Below are 19647 nucleotides of genomic sequence, written 5' to 3'. Positions count from 1 at the left end.
CTTTTTTTTTTTTTTTTTTAGCTCTTAACAGATAATTCTTCTCCAGACCAAGGACTAAATAAGGTTTTTGATCTTTGCGTAGTATGTGGAGACAAAGCATCAGGTAACATTAAGAATAGCCTTCTAAAAAGAAAAAAAAAAACCTCCTATATGTGTCGTGTTTTTGAAATAACTACCACACTACCATGTTTCTTCTACCAAAAATAAGAAGAAAGATAAAAGACTGTGTCATTTTTATGGTTCATATTTGTAGCCTATAACATTTAACTAATTTTTTCCCAAAGCTCTTTGTTTGTGATACAGAGTCTCACTGTTGCTCTGGCTGGAATGCAGTGGCGTGATCTCAGCTCACTGCAGCCTCTGCCTCCTGGATTCAAGAAATTCTCCTGCCTCGGCCTCCCAAGAAGCTGGGGGCTACAGGTGCACGCCAGCACACACGGCTAATTTTTATATTTTTATTAGAGATGGAGTTTCACCGTGTTGGCCAGGCTGGTCTCAAACTCCTGACCTCAGGTGATCCACCCTCCCCTCCTTGGCCTCCTAAAGTGCTGGGATAACAGGTGTGAGCCCCCATGCCCAGTCCCAAAGTTCTTTATTCACTGATATTTTTTTACTTCAGTGCAATTTAATTTGATTTGTAATGAAATAAAATGCGTATTTCACTTTTGAAAGTGAACATGTAAAAAAAAAAAAATTTTTTTTTTTTTTTTTTTTTTTTTTGAGATGGAGTCTTGCTCTGTCACCCTGACTGTAGTGCAGTGGTGCAATCTCAGCTCACTGCAACCTCTGCCTCCCGGGTTCAAGCAATTCTCCTGCCTCAGCCTTCTGAGTAGCTAGGACTACAGGCGCATGCCACCATGCCCCGCTAATTTTTGTATTTTTAGTAGAGATGGGCTTTTGCCATGTTGGCCAGGCTGGTCTCGAACTCCTGACCTCAAGTGATCCACCTGCCTTGGCCTCCCAAAGTGCTAGGATTACAGGTGTGAGCTACCACGCCCAGCTGTAGAAACATTTTTTAATGTGAAAACTAGAAATTTTGGCAAAGGATCATTTAAAAATGATGACTTCTGATCTTTAATAATATATTACGTTAGGCCAGGGGAGATGGCTCATGCCTGTAATCCCAGCACTTTGGGAGTGGAGGCAGGAGGATCGCTTGAGGCCAGGAGTTCAAGACCAGCCTGGGCAAAATGGCAAGGCTGTCTCTACAAAAAAAAAAATAACAGAACTGGTCGGGTGTGGTGGCACAAGCCTGTAGTCCCAGCTACTTGGGGAATATCCCTTGAGTCCAGTAGTTCGAGACTGCAATGGACTGTGATCACACCATTGCACTTCAGCCTGGGCCACAGAGCGAGATCCCATCTCTAAAAAAATTATGATAAATAAAAATAACTTCTAAAAATGTTTTTCATGTCAGAAGCTCAAAAATCAGTTTCATCTTATATGTTTAAAGAGAAGAAATTGGCTTATTTCATTTCCTTTCTGAAATAATGTGACTTTTATATTTTCTTAAACATTTTCTCTCTAGGACGTCATTATGGAGCAGTAACTTGTGAAGGCTGCAAAGGATTTTTTAAAAGAAGCATCCGAAAAAATTTAGTATATTCATGTCGAGGATCAAAAGATTGTATTATTAATAAGCACCACCGAAACCGCTGTCAATACTGCAGGTTACAGAGATGTATTGCGTTTGGAATGAAGCAAGACTGTATGTATTAGCTTTTAAGGAGAAAATACTTTTTAAAGATTCCAGCAAACTACAAGAGTATTGAAATTAAAAAAATATGTCAAATATGTATACTTTTTAGTTTACAGTTTTCCAACTAAAAATATAAGAATACAGACATACGTATGTATTTTTTATTTATTCAACTAATATTTAATACCTGTGTAAAAAGCATGTCTTTGTAGTTTGTGTTTGCCAAAAAGCTTAACTAGCTTAAGATATCAGTTCAATTTTTGATTAAACTACTAAAAGGTGATTAGTAAGATAATGACAATACCTAGTACTGATTGAGCTTGCACTATGCTAGACAGTGCGCTTAGCATATGTATTAACTTACTCTCACAGCAATTCTCTGCAGTAGGTACTAGGTTACCCATTTTACATTTAAGTGGCATAAGTTGGCTTTGAATCCTGGCAGTTTAACAACCTTACTGTACTATCTCCTAAGTTATGAGATACAATTCTTACAAATATTATGTATTGTATTTTAGGAAGGAAGATGAAGTAGTTGAATTACTTTCAAAAATCTCCTGCCCTTAGTTAATAAAAGATCTACCTTAGGCCTTTTTGTTCCTTTCAGTATTATTTTCAATGGATTACATTTCACTTCATTTTTTTTAAAGCTCTCATATAGATAGGTAAGTAACTCCTAACTTTAGTTCTTTCTTCTTGATGGTGCACTTTTAAAAAAGAGTTCCTTTTCGTTTTTATCACAGGAATGGGGAGCAGGGAGAGAAAAAAGAATGAGAGATGCAAATTGGTTGGTTTTACTAACCTAAATCAACTTTGTTGAACTTGCACATAATTTCCAAAGATTGATGGTTATCTTTGGAGTTTAGTATGGTAGCCATGTCTCCTATTAGCAGCATTAAGCTTACCTACAGCTTACATTTATAATTGTCTGTAAATCCTATATCGTGATATAATAGTTTAACACATTTTTGTAGCTGTCCAATGTGAAAGAAAACCCATTGAAGTATCACGAGAAAAATCTTCCAACTGTGCCGCTTCAACAGAAAAAATCTATATCCGAAAGGACCTTCGTAGCCCATTAACTGCAACTCCAACTTTTGTAACAGATAGTGAAAGTACAAGGTAAAGTAAAACAGACACTGAGTAGCTGGTCATTTTGTTTTTCTTCCCAATGAAACTCAGGCCAAAATTTGTGCTTACTTTACAGGTCAACAGGACTGTTAGATTCAGGAATGTTTGTGAATATTCATCCATCTGGAGTAAAAACTGAGTCAACTGTGCTGATGACATCAGATAAGGTGTGTTTAGTACAATTTAAAGCTTAGATATTTTTAAGCATTTTAAAATGTTTTCCTAATCACTTCCTTTGCTTTGGTAAATTGCTTTGTTCTTAAATATTCCACATTACAAGTTGCCTTTTTTTGTTTTTTAACATAAATTAGAAATGTTCGGCTGGGCACAGTGGCTAACACCTGTAATCCCAGCACTTTGGGAGGCTGAGGCACGTGGATCGCTTGAGGTCAGAAGTTCAAGACCAGCCTGACCAACATGGAGAAACCCCGTCTCCAGTAAAAATGGAAAAATTAACTGGGCGTGGTGGCGCATGCCTGTAATCCCAGCTACTCAGGAGGCTGAGGCAGGAGAATCGCTTGAACCCAGTAGGTGGAGGTTGCAGTGAGCCGAGATAGCGCCATTGCACTCCTGCCTGGGCAACGAGAGTGAAACTCTGTCTTAAAAAAAAAAAAAAAAAAAAAATCAGAAACGTTCATAATTTCACTAGGATGATTATCCCTTCAACATGAAAGCAACAAACACATACTCTTCCCTCATCTTGAAATATGAGTCCTCGGTAAAAGACATTTATAGGTGTAAAATTCTTTTTTTTTTTTTGAGATGGAGTCTCACTCTGTTGCCCAGGCTAGAGTGCAGTGGCGCAGTCTCGGCTCACTGCAAGCTCCGCCTCCCGGGTTCCCGCCATTCTCCTGCCTCAGCCTCCTGAGTAGCTGGGACTACAAGCACCTGCCACCACGCCCAGCTAATTTTTTTGTATTTTTAGTAGAGACGGGGTTTCACCGTGTTAGCCAGGATGGTCTCGATCTCCTGACCTTGTGATCCGCCCACTTTGGCCTCCCAAAGTGCTGGGATTACAGGCGTGAGCCAGCACACCCGGCCGTAAAATTCTTAATATTTCTTTTATGTTCCCTTACAGATTTGTTAGTGCCAAAATACTTTTTTTTTCTTTTTTAGTGCCAAAATACTTAAAATATTTCAGGTAAAAGGAAATTCTTAGCTCACCTCCATCAAAATATTTACTTGAGTCAAAAGTAGGAATAGGACTGCAAGAGCTCTCCTATTATGTATCCAATTCATCCAGTTCTCTTAGAGATTGGAGCAGCTCTATGTTAGACCAAGGGTCTAAAGGAAAAACAGTTTATTTAAATTGAACATGAAGAGTTTCTGTACTTGTCAGAAGCCCTTTGGGAGAACAAGAAGCAAAAATTTCTCCTTGAAAACTCATATCTGAAAACAGATTTTAGGAAGCCTGTGATCAGGGTTTCTCTCAACCATGTTTGTTTTTTAAACAGGGTCCCTTCTGTCACCCAAGCTGGGGGTGCGGTGGTGGGACAGTAATGGCTTGCTGCAGCCTCGTCCTCTCAGGCTCCAGTGATCCTCTCACCTCAGTCTCCCAAGAAGCTAAGGCTGCAGGCACGTGCCACTGTGCCTGGCTAATTTTTCCTATTTTGTAGAGACCAAGTCTTATTGTGTTACCCAGCTGGTCTCAAACTCCTGGGCTCAAGTGACCCTCCTGCCTTGGCCTTCCAGATTGCTGGGGTTATGTGCATGAGCCTCCCTGCCTAGCTGGGATCTGATTTTTTTTCTTTTTTTTTTGAGACAGAGTCTTGCTCTGTCACCCGGGCTGGAGTGCAGTGGCCCGATCTCGGCTCACTGCAACCTCCGCCTCCTGGGTTCATGCCATTCTCCTGCCTCAGCCTCCCGAGTAGCTGGGACTACAGGCGCCCAGCTAATTTTTTGTATTTTTAATAGAGACAGGGTTTCACTGTGTTAGCCAGGATGGTCTCGATCGCCTGACCTCGTGATCCGCCCACCTCGGCCTCCCAGAGTGCTGGGATTACAGGCGTGAGCCACTGCACCCGGCCAGAATCTGATTTTATATAACCTATAGATTATTTGTCCTGTTTATGCAAGATTTGTTATATATTTGTCACTTGATGCCTTAAGGCGCTCTAAATACTTAGGCTCTGAAATCAAATTTCATTTACCACTTACTAGCTATATAACATTAGGCAAGTTATTTGACCTCTTGGTGCCCCACTTTCTCATCTGTAAAATAAGAGTAATAAAAGTATCTATCTTACAGACTGGGCTTTAGCATGTAATTGCTAGGTGAGGCAGTGGCCTCTTGCCATATATTTTGGAAAACTTCACTTAGCCCTGTCTACATGATTCAAGGTTAGAATGATAATTGGTTTTATTGACATATTAACTCCTTTAAGAAAGGAAGGGAACTAGGTTTCCTTGACAAACTACTCTGCCCAGACACTGTGCTCTCTTGTATATCTTTTGTATTAAATTGTTATGACAACCGTATGGTAAGCTTCTCTGACAAATCGCCCCAAAACTTTGAAGTCACAAGATGAAAGTTTTCTATGTTGGCTAAGAGCCTTTAGGGGCAAAAACTTAAGAATCTAGTTAGATATGTTGCTAGATAGAAGAAAATATATATATAAGCTTCTAAGTTTTAGGTGAATATTAAAGCATTTAAAATTTTAATGTACTTTTTATTCAAATGTAAGAAAATTTCTTGGGGCAGTGCTTAACATTATTGGCTTTTCTGGGCACAGTGGCTCAAGCCTGTATCCCAGCAACTCGGGAGGCTGAAGTTGAAGAGTTCCTTGAGGCTAGGAATTTGAGACCAACCTGGGAAACATAGCAAGACCCTGTCTCTAAAAATAAAAAAATTACCCAGGCATGATGGTACATGCATGTAGTCCCAGCTATTTGGGAGGCTGAGGCAGAGGATTACTTGAGCCTAGGAGTTCAAGGCTGCAGTGAGCTATGATCCTGGCACTGCACTCCAGTCTAGGTGATAGAGTGTCTCTAAAAAACACTGTCTCTTTAAAAAAAAAAAAGCATAGACTTTGGCAGTCAGCCAGTCCCACCTCTACTATTTGGGTCATTCTTCTGGTTGGCGATAGAGGAATGATGATTTCTATTTCACAGAGTTGTTATGGGAGTTAAATAAAATGCATATATAGGTATTAATTATGTAAGAACATGATAACTGGTAGGGTTTTCCGTAAATGATTTTTGGACCATTGATTAATTTGCAGAAGGCACAAAAATTGTTTTATTCTACTGATTCACCAAAATAAATCTCACAGAAACTGATTGTTATCATAAATGAAACATCATGGGAACATATGTGTTATTTTAGTATTAAGAACACCAAAAAGGGCCAGGCGCGGTGGCTCATGCCTGTAATCCCAGCACTTTGGGAGGCGAAGGCAGGCAGATCACGAGGTTAGGAGACCGTCCTGGCTAACACAGTGAAACCCCGTCTCTACTAAAAATACAAAAAATTAGCCGGGCATGATGGCGGGCGCCTGTAGTCCCAGCTACTCAGGAGGCTGAAGCAGGAGAATGGCATGAACCCGGGAGGTGGAGCTTGCAGTGAGCCGAGATTGCGCCACTGCACTCCAGCCTGGCAACAGAGCGAGACTCTGTCTCAAAAAAAAAAACAAAAACACCAAAAAGAAAAACCATGAAGAAAGTACTAATAAAAAGATACCATCAAGGGGTTGGCCCAGTAGGCCATAGAAGGCAACTTAAAAGGCTTCTCATTAGGTTAGGATGGGAAAGGATTTACAAAAGATTTTAATAAATTTAAATATATAAAGCATCAAATATATGAAAATCTATGAATTAAAAATTATACTCAGAAAAACTCATCTATCACAATTAGAAATTGCTAGGATATCAACTTCTTACTCTGAAAATTGATAACAAAGTAAAAGAAAAATAAAGTAATTACCTACCTTTCCTGTACAAATTGTATTTCTGAGTTGTCAAAGAGTTGAGAGGAAATTCCTTTTTATAAAAGAATTGTAGCTAATGCACAAATAATATACACATTTTCAACAAACATTAAAAAATGAAGACAAGCCAGGCATGGTGGCTCATGTCTGTAATCCCAGCACTTTGGGAGACTGTGGCAGGTAGATCACTTGAGCCCAGGAGTTTGAGACCAGCCTGGGCAACATGATGAAACCCCATCTCTACAAAAAATTTAAAAATTAGCTGGACATGGTGGTGTGCACCCGTAGTCAGGAGGCTGAGGTGGGAGGATCACTTGAACCCAGGAGTTGGAGGTTGCAGTGAGCTGAGATCACACCACTGCACTCCAGCCTGGGTGACAGAGTGAGACCCTGTCTCAAAAAAAAAAAAAGACAAATCGAAAGATCAGTATCTTACCTGTATAAAGAGAGTTTTCAACTCCAGTAACAAAAAAGTGAAGAGAATAATAATGGGTAACTGATCTATTTCTTTTAATGTTTGTGTTTAACACAGTGGCTTTTAACACATTTAATTAACACAGTGTCTGGCAAAAGTTGGCATCCTAGGAAGTCTGTTCAACAATTCATTTGCCCTTTTTTCCCCCACTCTTCACTAGTATTCTTTATGTTCCATACAAGTTTATAGTTTGTATAGTAAGTTTTAGAAATTGTACTCAGGAGGCTGAGGCAGGGAGGATCACTTGATACCAGGAGTTCAAGACCAGCCTGGGCAACACGGCAAGACCCCATCTCTAAAAATGAAAAAACAACCCAGGCATAGCAGTGCACACCTGCAGGCTCAGCTGCTCAGGAGGCTGAGGTAGGAGGATCACATGAGCCCAGAAATTTAAGGATGCAGTGATCTGTGGTCATGCCACTGTACTCCAGTCTCGGTGATAAAGGGAGACCTTGTCTCTTAAAAAAAAAAAGTAACATATACGGCCGGGCGCGATGGCTCACGCCTGTAATCCCAACACTTTGGGAGGCCGAGGCGGGCAGATCACGAGGTCAGGAGATCAAGACCATCTTAGCCAACATGGTGAAACCCTGTCTCAGCTAAAATACAAAAAATTGGCTGGGCATGGAAGCATGTGCCTGTAATCCCAGATACTTGGGAGACTGAGGCAGGGGAATGGCTTGAACCCAGCAGGCAGAGGTTGTGGTGAGCTGAGATCATGCCACTGCACTCCAGCCTGGTGACAGAGCGAGACTCCGTCCCAAAAAAAAAAAAAAAAAAAAAGTAACATATAAACATTTCTTAAGAAATATACCTGATGTTTTTAAACTTGTATTTTCATCAAGAAATTTCTGAAAGCTCAGCCCTTTAACTTTCCAGGTTTCATTTATCATACTGTTCTTTTGTTGGCATATCATAATCTATAATTGGATAGTTCAGATTGAAAAAAATAGTGATACCAATTCACAGAATTTTAATACCCTTTTTTTTAAAGGCTGAATCATGTCAGGGAGATTTAAGTACATTGGCCAGTGTGGTTACATCATTAGCGAATCTTGGAAAAACTAAAGATCTTTCTCAAAATAGTAATGAAATGTCTGTGATTGAAAGCTTAAGCAATGATGATACCTCTTTGTGTGAATTTCAAGAAATGCAGACCAACGGTGATGTTTCAAGGTAAGGTCTCTTTTGATTATCAATGTCCTTTTGTTTACATGTCTTTCAGTATCTCTTAAAACATTTTTATGTTAAATGCTATTTATAAAAGTTTCAGAAAACAAATACAGGTTGATTATCACTTATCCCCAAAATGTTTTGTTCAGACCAGAAACATTTCAGATTTCAGATTTTGGAATGTTTGCATTACTCTGGGTACCATGCAGTCCTTTCTGACCTTTTCAAAAATATCTTTACACCACAAAGAAGAGAATATGCAAAAATCCACAGTGAGTAATGCACATAGGTCTTGGCTCCTTGTGGGGAATCGGGGGAACCTGCCATTGGCATGTCTGGCCTGTATATGTGCCATTTTATCATCCTTAGTGGGCGTGCTTGCTTGGGGGAATCTGGGCGTTTGCAGAAAAGATTTATCTCAGCTGGGAGGATCTTTTTTCCCTTGGGGACAGGGAATAAACACTGAATAAACTGTTATACACCTGCATTTTGACTGCAACCCATCATGAGAGGTCAGGGGTGAAATTTCCACTTGTGGCATCATGTTGGTGCTCAAAAAGTTTCTGATTTTAGAGCATTTTGGATTTTAGTATTGGGAATGCTTAACCTACATTTCTATTTTCACTTAGAAAATTTAAGGCATAGTAAGTTTTAACTGAAAACCTGCATTCATTATGAAAAGTTATATTCTAAATGACAAAATCAGTAAGTGAATATTAGAAGATTAGAAATGTAGTCTTAAAACTTGGGAATTTTTTTCTTCTAAAAATGAAGATGTGTATGGAGAATGAAATATTTGTCTTTCTAGGCAATCATATTGATCCTGCTCCTCAATTTCTAGTGATGAAAATTAATGTAAAAGATTTAATCAACTACAGTTTTAAGTTACACTTGAAGTAGTATCAGAATTGTTTTTCATTCTGTAAATATTAATGCTTAGGATATAGAAACAATTTATTCAGGCTTTTCCTACACTGCGTTTATCATTTAAAATATTGAATAAGCTGAACACATTAGTGTATAGGAGGCTGAGGCGGGAAGATGACTTCAGCCTGGGATTTTGAGTCAACCGGCAACTAGACCCCATCTCTAAAGGAAAAAAAAAAGATATGATAAAAATACGTTGAATTGGCTGGGCGCGGTGGCTCATGCCTGTAATCCTACCACTTTCGGAGGCCGAGGGGGGGTGGGTCACCTGAGGTCGGGAGTTTGAGACCAGCCTGGCCAACATGGTGAAACCCCATCTCTACTAAAAATGAAAAAATTAGTTCGGTGTGGTGGCGCATGCCTGTAATCCCAGCTACTTGGGAGGCTGAGGCAGGAGAATCGCTTGAACCCTGGAGGTGGAGGTTGCAGTGAGCCGAGATCACGCCACTGTACTCTAGCCTGGGTGACAGAACGAGAGTCTGTCTCAAACAACAACAAAATATAACATATATACTGAATAAACTACATTTAAGAGTCACAATAAGTAATACTTTGTTGAACATGAGATTTTAAGGAACTTTAGGAGGCCTATTGAAAAATATGGGGAACTATTTTGAGTAATTATTTGCTAACATTAGTTTATTATTCTAATATCAAATTGTTACAGTTTAGATTTAGCTGTGTGACCACACATTTTAAAATACTCTTTGCCTGGGTGCAGTAGCTCATGCCTGTAATCTCAGCACTTTGGGAGGCCAAGGTGGCAGGATTGCTTGAGTCCAGGAGTTGGGAGACCAGCCTTAGCAACATAGTGAGGCCCAGTTTCTACAGATAATTTAAAAATTAGCTGAGCATGGTGGTGTGCACATGTAGTCCCAGCTACTCGGGAGGTTGAGGTGGGAGGATCGCTTGCTTGAACCCAGCAGTTCAGGATTACAGTGAGCCATGATCATGCCACTGCACTCCAGCCTTGCTGACGGAGAATGTGTTTCAAAAATAAGCATGAGTAAAATGTTTTCTGAATTTTTAAATAAAATTTAAGACCTATTGTACTGTGTATAATAAAGTCAACATAAGTTCTTACCCTTGTCCCAAGTAACTTTTGTATACAAAATAAATAGGCTGATAGTCTTGTAGTATCATATATATATATCATATATATAATGTTTTTAAAAAATAATTCATTAAAAAGAATTTCGTTTGAGACAGGGTCTTGCAGTGTCACCCAGGCTGGAGTACAGTGGTGTGATCATAGCTTACTGCAGCCCTGCCCTCCTGGGCTCAAGCGATAAAATATATAACTTTTAAAAACATATTATTATATGAAAATATGAAGATGCTTCTCCCCCTTAATTATGCAAGATTTTAAAAAGAGACTTTAGGCCAGGCATGTGGCTCATGCTTGTAATCCCAGCACTTTGGAAGGCTGAGGCGGGCATATCACTTGAGTTCTAGACCAGCCTGGCCAGTTTTTTAGGCTTAAATCTTAATTCCAGAATACTGTGTAGAATTGTTATTTTATTGCGGTGTTTGGTCAAGCTCACAGCTTCTGATGTCTTCATACAGGGCATTTGACACTCTTGCAAAAGCATTGAATCCTGGAGAGAGCACAGCATGCCAGAGCTCAGTAGCGGGCATGGAAGGAAGTGTACACCTAATCACTGGAGATTCAAGCATAAATTACACCGAAAAAGAGGGGCCACTTCTCAGCGATTCACATGTAGCTTTCAGGGTATTTCTATATGTTTTTTTTAACTTGTATGTTGTGTTGCTTGATTTTGATCTACCTTTCAAAAATCAAAGTATGTTTGTTGTGCTTTTAAAGTCAGAAATATACCTGATAGAATTTCAAAACAGCAGCTAAAACATACTCATCTGGGCCAGGCACAGTGGCTTATGCCTGTAATCCTAGCATTTTGGGAGGCCAAGGTGGGCAGATCACCTGAGGTCAGGAGTTCGAGACCAGCCTGACCAAGATGGAGAAACCGCATCTCTACTAAAAAATACAAAATTAGCCAGGCGTGATGGCGCATGCCTGTAATCCCAGCTACTCGGGAGGCTGAGGCAGGACAATCGGTTGAACCCGGGAGGAGGAGGTTATGGTGAACCGAGATCATGCCATTGCACTCCAGCATGGGCAACGAGCAAAACTCTGTCTCAAAAAAAAAAAAAAAAGTACTTATCTGCATATAGAAACAAAATATCTTTAGGCTTTTCTCTTCTGTTTATCAAGATACTGAATAAGCTGGGCATGTTAGTGGGCATCTATGCAGGAGGCTAAAGCCTTATGTAGATAAGATAATGGCTTAATAAAGCATCCTGTTATTAATTCAGTTATAATAGCAGCTATTGCGTTTAAATCTATAAAAGCTTTTATAACTTTTCAGCACATTTTGTTAAACTTTTAAGTATTGGCATTCATGATGTGTTGAATGGACTGCTTTTGTTCAATGCCTAGCTACTACTATATCGTAAATCAATAAGACCCAGATAGTTTGCTCTTACCATAGTAACTACAAAGAACTCCATTTGTTATGTATCACCTTAATTAGCCGGCTTCCAGCAGTATTATAAGATACAAATTGGCCAGGTGCAGCCGCTCCCACCTGTCATCCCAGTACTTTGGGAGGCTGAGGCCAGAGGATTGCATGAGTCCAGGAGTTGGAGACCAGCCTGGGCAACATGCCAAGACCTCATCTCTATTATAAATTAAAATTACATAATAAAATTTAAAAAGATACAAATTATTTAATATATTTTAACCTTTTAGTTTTTAACTTACACTTTTTAGCCATTTTGGAGAAGGTACATTTATAATTATAAATTGTTTTGTTCCTATAAATAATTGTGGGTTTTGCCATTACTTTTAAGGCTGCAATTACTTTTTCACCAACCTAATTTATTTATGACAGAAACAATACATGCAGAACACTAGAAATAATACATGTAGAAAACTAGAAAATCACTTTCTACTATTTGATTTGTCATTCAAATAATGCTTGAACAGAGTTATAGCCATGCTCACTGGAGACCCTACATTAAGATCCTGTTGTTTTGACTCCTCCATTTTAACCACTCAGCTGTGGATACTCTTAGCAAGATGTATGCAAAGGGATTGAATGCATATAGATTTCACTTAGCAATATATAGCAGTCCTGGAATACCTGAGGGTGACTGCTCATACTTTTACTATAGATTATAAAATTCCATGGATTTTTTTAGGAGAATATGTATAGCTATCAAATAAATATGTGTATCAGTGGAAATTATGAGTGCAAAGTAATATTTGTATCTATAAAATTTGACTTGGTAGAAATAGCCACAGAGAAAAACTCAGTGGCTTAAAATAGTGTAATTTGATGTAGTCAATAAAATATATCAGTGAAGCCAATTTTTATGTAAAATTTTACCAAAGATAATTTACATGGAAAAAATTAGAAATTTTTTTTCTACACTCTACAGGAAAATTTTTTATGAATGCTATAAGAAAAAGTTATTGGAATAATCAATATCATTCTAAAAAATTATGGTAAGATTTATGGACAAGAGTGGAGCAAGGCAAAACTTGATTTTTCCCATTGTTCTTTCTTATTCTAAATGAAAGATACTCTTGTTTTCTCAGGTTTATGTTCTGCTTTGGATTTAAATGGGAGGAAGGATGAAATGAGACAGATGTAGGAACAGGACCCATTGTGAGGGAAAAGGACCAGAGTGCTCTTTAGAAAGTAGGGGTAGTTTACCTGTTTATTGTTGATGTTGGTCCTCAAAGTTTTTGATTCCTTGAAATGTTTTGGACAGAAGAATTTTGCAAATTACAACTTTTTTTTCTTCCTAGGATTGGCTTTTGTCATTCCATCTTTGTTTTCTTAAGTATCCTCACAGTCAGCACTGCACCCAGGCTGGAGTGCAGTGGCATAATCACAGCTCACTGCAGCCTCGACCTCCTGGGCTCAAGGGATCCTCCTGCTTCAGTCTTTCATGTTGCTGAGATCACAGGCATGTGCCACCACACCCAGCTAATTTAAAAAATTTTTTTGTAGAGATGGGATCTCACTTTGTTGTCTGGGCTTATCTTATACTCCAGGCCTCAAGTGATCCTCTCACCTCGGCCTCCTGAAGTGCTGGGATTACAAGCGTGACCCACCATATCTCGCAGGGTTAGAATTTTTATTTTCATTTGGTGGATAAAGAAAGAGATGTAGAGATTTTTAGTGTCTTGTTCAAAGCAATCTTGGTAGTAAGGAGAAATAGTCTAATAATGAAACTTGAAGTTTGATTTTGAAAAATCAAGGGCAGTAGTAATATTTAAGATTTTTATTGGCCGGGTGTGGGGGCTCACGCCTGTAATCCTAGCACTTTGGGAGGCCTACGCGGGCAGATCACCTGAGGTCAGGAGTTCGAGACCAGCCTGGCCAACATGATGAAATCCCGTGTTTACTAAAAATACAAAAATTAGCCAGGCGTAGTGGCGCATGCCCATAACCCCAGCTACTCAGGAGGCTGAGGCAGAAGAATTGCTTGAACCCGGGGAGTTGGAGGTTGCCGTGAGCCAGGATTGCATCGCTGTATTCCAGCCTAAGTGATAGAGCGATACTCCATCTTAAAAAAAAAAGAAAAAGACTTTTATTAAGCTTCATAATTTTTGGTATGATTTCATGTACTTTATTTTACTTGATTCTTAAAATCTCCTTAGAAGATTTTAAGAATATGGTTGATCAAATTCCCATTTTAGAAATTATATACATGCAACAGAAGTGAGGTGGTTTTGGAAATTGCATATACTTATTTCTAAAATTTTATTATCTTCATGTTAGAATCAGTCTTTCTGGTCACCCATGTTTGCAACTTTAGAGGCAGTTATTCTCCCTAAGCCTCACTCCTCTCATTCCGTAACTGAATTTTAACCATTCCATTGCTTGAATTTCTCCCTTCCTCTTCATTTCCTTCACCATATTTTAGGCCTTTTAAAATTCCTTTCTTGATTTGTTACCCTAATATCTTCGCTTCCAGTCTTTCTTTTCCATCTCGTCCTGTGTGCTGGTACCAGCGTTATATTTGTTAAAAATCAAATTATGTCACTCTGCTACTTACCAGCCTTCAGTAGCTTCCCATTGCCCATATGTTATGAAATTAAGTCCGGTCTCTATAACTTGACCTTTTAGGGCCCTCCACATTCTGACCCAGCTGCCCATCATTTCTCACACATGCCATTAGCTTTCTTAGCCCTTTTCTATAGCTCATTCAGTTTTTATTTTATTCTTCCACTGAGACAGTAGCACTTACTGGTTCCCAGTGAACTCTAAGTAAATAGTTAATGAATATGTAATCTAGGGTCATACTGGTAATTAGGCGAAGTGATTAACAAAAAGTTGGAAGCAGAATCCAGATCTCCTAACTCAAATGATTTTTTTGTATTTGTGTGGAGATGAGGTTTCACTATGTTGCCCAGGCTGGTCTCAAACTCCTGGCCACAAGCAATGATCTTCCCACCTCGACCTCCCAAAGTGCTGAGATTATAGGCCTGAGCCACTGTGCTTGTGCTCAGCCTTCAAGGATTTTGTTTTTGTTTTTTGTTTTTTTTTTCTGAGACAGACTGGCTCTATAGCCCAGGCTGGAGTGCAGTGGTGTGATCTCGACTCACTGCAACCTCTGCCTCCCAGACTCAAGCCATCCTCCCACCTCAGCCTCCTGAGTAGCTGGGACTACAGGCATGTACCACCACTCCCAGCTGATTTTTGTATTTTTTTTAATACAGACGAAGTTTCATCGTGTTGCCCATGCTAACTCATGAGCTCCAATGATCCGCCAACCTCGGCGTCCCAAAGTGCTGGGATTATAAGCATGAGCCATCACACCCGGCCATCCAGTGATTTTTTAAAAGCTATTATCGGCTGGGCGGGGTGGCTCGCGCCTGTAATCTCAGCACTTTGGGAGGCTGAGGTGGGTGGATCACGAGGTCAGGAGTTAAGACCAGCCTGACCAACATGGTGAAACCCTGTCTCTACTAAAAATACAAAAAAAAAAAAAAATTAGCCGGGTGTGGTGGCAGGCGCCTGTAATCCCAGCTACTCAGGAGGCTCAGGCAGGAGAATTGCTTGAACCCGGGAGGCAGAGGTTGCAGTGAGCCAAGATGGCACCACTGCACTGCAGCCTGGGTGAGAGAGCAAGACTCCATCTCAAAAAAAAAAAAAAAGCTATATCATGCAGGCTGTTACAAGATTTCAATACAGAAACTGCTAGAAAGATAATTGTAGAAGCAACTAATAACTTCTAAAACAGGTTGGTCAGGTTTAGTTCTTGTCAATGCTCTTTAAAAATTCAGCTCAATATATTGAACTTTTCTAATTTGAAAAATGTGTATAATTCAATTTATAAACCTAAAGATCTACAGGCATTTTGGGGAAGCTCACTCTCTATATAGGAATAAATCTTTGTCTTTTCAGTCTCAAAGACTTGTGAAATGGACTATTGTTTCTTCAGCCAGCATTAGCTTTCTGATTCAGAATACTAGAGTTTTATTGAGCACATAGAACAGATTATGAAACATTTTCTCTCTTTATAAGTTAACTCAACATGGTGTAGTAATATTTTAAATAATGAGTCCCTTTAGTGTGTGTTGTAAACTATTTCCATTTTATGATTAAAGCAGCAGAAAGTTTTCAGTTACCACCACTGTTGTGTAAAGCAAAACCATTATATCCAGTGTTTACACATTTCAAGTATTAATATTTAAATGCAATTTTAAACCATCTTGCAAAGGAGTTTTTTTTTTGGTTTTTTTGTTTGTTTGTTTGTTTTTTGAGACAGAGTCTTGCTCTGTCTCCCAGGCTAGAGTACAGTGGCACAATCTTGGCTCACTGCAGCCTCCATCCCCTGGGTTCCAGCTATTTTCGGCACCTCAGCCTCCCGAGTAGCTGGGATTACAGGCGCACACGGCCATGCCTGGCTAATTTTTTGTGTTTTTGGTAGAGACCTGGTCTTATCTCTTTGGCAGGCTGGTCTTGAACTCCTGACCTCAAGTGATCTGCCTGCCCTGGCCTCCCAGAGTGCTGGGATTACAGGCCTGAGCCACCACACCCAGCCCTACAAAGGACTTTTTGTTGTTTTGCATCTTACTTGCCCCTTCCCCCAAAACTAGTAATTTTTGGTAATTCCCTTAGTTTTTCAGACTTTCTTTTTACTCACCTTGGGTAATTCTGAAAAGATATGATATATTTTGTTTTTTAAGATGTGGTCTTGCTCTGTCACCCAGGCTGGAGTTCAGTGGCACAATCCTGGCTCACTGCAACCTCTACCTCCTGGGCTAAAGGGATTCTTCTGCCTCATTCTGCTAAGTAACTGGGATTATAGGTGCACATCACCATGTCCAGCTAATTTTTTTATTTTTAGAGATGAGGTCTCACTGTGTTTCCCAGGTTGGTCTCAAAATTCCTAGGTTCAAGCAGCTCTTCCACCTCAGCCTCCTGAGTTGCTGGGATACAGGTGTGAGCCATCACTCCTGGCTAAATTTTTAATTTTTTGTTTTGTGTGTGGGTTTTTTTTTTTTTTGTAGAAATGGGTCTCGTTATGTTGCCCAGGCTGGTCTTGAACTACTGGCTTCAAGCAGTCCTCTCACCTTGGCCTCCCAAAATGCTGGAATTACAGGCACGAGCCACTGCGCCCAGCCAAGAATTGTCTTAAATAATTGTATTTTAACTTACTGCTGTAGTAAACCTTTCTCAAACATTCTTAAATATGTAAAAAATTTTCTTCTCACTTACAGAATTTCAACTATTAATTGCCCTTTTGTTTTATTACTTGGTACCATTTATAAATAGGTAAACCATTCTTGGCTAATAATGAACAAAGTCAGGGTTTTTTTTTACATTTTTATATAACTTTTCTTTGTTTCAAACCTAAAGCCTTTTAGATAGAAGATACCTTTGAGGGGCCAGGTGCAGTATTTTATATAGCAGATACCTTTGACGGGCCAGGTGTGGTGGCTCACGCCTGTAATCCCAGCACTTTAGGAGGCTGAGGCGGGTGGATCACCTGAGGTCAGGAGTTTGAGACGAGCCTGGCCAACATGGTAAAACCTCATCTCTACTAAAAATACAAAAAAATTAGCCAGGCCTGGTGGCACACGCCTGTAGTCCCGGCTGCTGGGGAGGCTGAGGAAGGACATTCACTTGAACCTGGGCAGAGAGCTGAGATCACGCCACTGCACTCCAGCCTGGGTGACAGAGCGAGACTCCATCTCAAAAAAAAAAAAAGATACTTTTGAGAATCTGATGAAAGCTGTAATAGTCATTCCCTAGAAAAATACATATGGGCACATCTACCTACCCCACCCAGAGGTAGCCACTGTTAACTGTGTGGCGTGTTTCCTTCTGTACTTTTTAGGTATACATATATATGTACTCTTTAACATAAATTGGGTCATCTATTTAATACATACTGTTTTACAGTTTTTTCCACTTGGATGTCTATGAGATTTTTTGTATACCATTACATCTCAGTTTACCTTTCCAATTTTAATGCCCACATATATTCTATAGCATGGATTATTCTTTTCTCTAGTGATAGAAATTTGGGTTGTTGCCAGCATTTAATTTCATTATTAGATGTAGAGCTGCAATGGACATCCTTACACATGCTTTTTTGTGCATGTATGTAAGTATTTTGCTGGAACAGAGATTTGGAAGTGGTATTATTGCACGTACTTACTTTAAAAATTTTGGTAGATGGTAGACTAATTGTTCTCCAGATTACCCCACCCTCGGTAGTGTGTACTTGGTTTTCTGTATCCTCATTATACTTGATACTATTGGTCATTTCAGTAATTACAAAGTAGAAAAAAGTTTCAACAGTGGTCAGACATATTAAAGAACTGGATCAGCAGTATAAACTGACCACTTACTAGTAGTATGTCCACAGGCATACCTGTAATTTTTAAAACTTTTTTTTTTTATTTAGTGCCAGTTTGGGTTGTTTTGTTTTGTTTTGAAATGGAGTCTCACTCTGTTGCCCAGGCTGGAGTGCAGTGGCTCGATCTCGGCTCACTGCAACCTCCACTTCCTGGGTTCAAGCAATTCCCTTGCCTCAGCCTCCTGAGTAGCTGGGACTACTCACCACACATAGCTCAATATTTTTTGGTATTTTAGTAAAGATGAGGTTTAACCATGTTGGCCAGGATGGTCTCGATCTGTCGACATCGTGATCCACCTGTCTCCACCTCCCAAAGTGCTGGGATTACAGGCATGAGCCACCACGCCCGGCCTGCCAGTTTTTTTAAATAGGGAGGTTTCACACAGAATGTGCTCTTTGAAAAACTGAAAGAGCTGGCGGTGCTGAGCCCACAATTCCACATGTTTTCACTGCACTGAATTCAATTCACAGCTGTGCCCTTTATCTGGGAATAAATATGCTCTTCCCACTTGGTACCAGCAAGCCTGTTCCACTCCTTACTCTCCTGGCTTTGTAAGTATTTGAATTTATTAACCCCTTAGCCTAAATGAAAGAAACATTTAGCGGACAGGATTTCTCCTTAAACTGAATTTGTTGTATGCTATCATTAATGGAGAGAAGGAAGGAAAAGAAACATATTGTTAGACCAAGACAGGAAGTAACATAACCAGATAATATCATCGTTGATATTTGTTGAGGTTCTGCTTGTCTGAATATTGGCTTGTTAGAAACTATGGGCTACTTATTTATTCTAAGCCCTGTTAGCTGTAAATTCTAGTGACTTGGATTATTTCAAGATTAGCTTTTTTTGTGAATATATTAGCTGTCATTTGATGTGTTATGTTTACATTAAACTTTTTCAAAGAAATGATAATTTAGAACTTTTCAGTCATAAGATAATTTACCTAAATCCCTGTTCATACTAGCTCACCATGCCTTCTCCTATGCCTGAGTACCTGAATGTGCACTACATTGGGGAGTCTGCCTCCAGACTGCTGTTCTTATCAATGCACTGGGCACTTTCGATTCCTTCTTTCCAGGCTCTAGGGTGAGTGTTTTGAAATCTTGAATATAAATGTGATTTTGTAGCACAAATGTACATTAAACAAAACTTTTTATTTTGGGAAGATTTGCATTAAAGGAAAAAACAGTATAACATTATAGCTTTAAGTTGTGTCATTCATATGACAAATCATGGCAGCTAACTAGTATTTTCTCTGTATTTATGTGGAAGAGTATCCATATTTTGTAGTTTGACTAAGTTAAGAATTTGGATGGAATATGATCAGTAGAATTGATAGATTATGGCTAGCATTTGTAGCAGGCCTCATCTTTCATTGGCTCAAAGATAGAGAGACTGTAAGACTGCC

General features: G+C 39.4%; 1 protein-coding gene and 1 long non-coding RNA gene across 5 annotated transcripts in view; one reads left to right on the top strand and one right to left on the bottom strand.

Moving 5' to 3' along the window:
* The window catches only part of LOC131380747 (uncharacterized), a 61248-nt gene that overhangs the window by 4811 nt on the left and 36790 nt on the right, over positions 1–19647 (bottom strand). The window lies entirely within an intron of this gene.
* Positions 1–19647, top strand: part of NR2C1 (nuclear receptor subfamily 2 group C member 1) — a 51532-nt gene that overhangs the window by 13598 nt on the left and 18287 nt on the right. For all 4 annotated transcript variants that reach the window (XM_032170930.2, XM_032170929.2, XM_032170928.2 and 1 more), the window contains exons 4-10: positions 22–103; positions 1529–1708; positions 2674–2821; positions 2907–2997; positions 8226–8407; positions 10898–11063; positions 19204–19325. In XM_032170930.2, coding sequence (XP_032026821.1) covers positions 22–103; positions 1529–1708; positions 2674–2821; positions 2907–2997; positions 8226–8407; positions 10898–11063; positions 19204–19325 — 971 coding nt within the window. The remainder of the gene's footprint in view (positions 1–21; positions 104–1528; positions 1709–2673; positions 2822–2906; positions 2998–8225; positions 8408–10897; positions 11064–19203; positions 19326–19647) is intronic.

The sequence above is a fragment of the Hylobates moloch genome, unplaced genomic scaffold (assembly GCF_009828535.3).
Source record: "Hylobates moloch isolate HMO894 unplaced genomic scaffold, HMol_V3 SCAFFOLD_12, whole genome shotgun sequence".
Taxonomy (NCBI): domain Eukaryota; kingdom Metazoa; phylum Chordata; class Mammalia; order Primates; family Hylobatidae; genus Hylobates; species Hylobates moloch.
The sequence above is the reverse complement of the archived record's forward strand: the minus strand, read 5'-3'. Positions and strand labels throughout refer to the sequence as shown.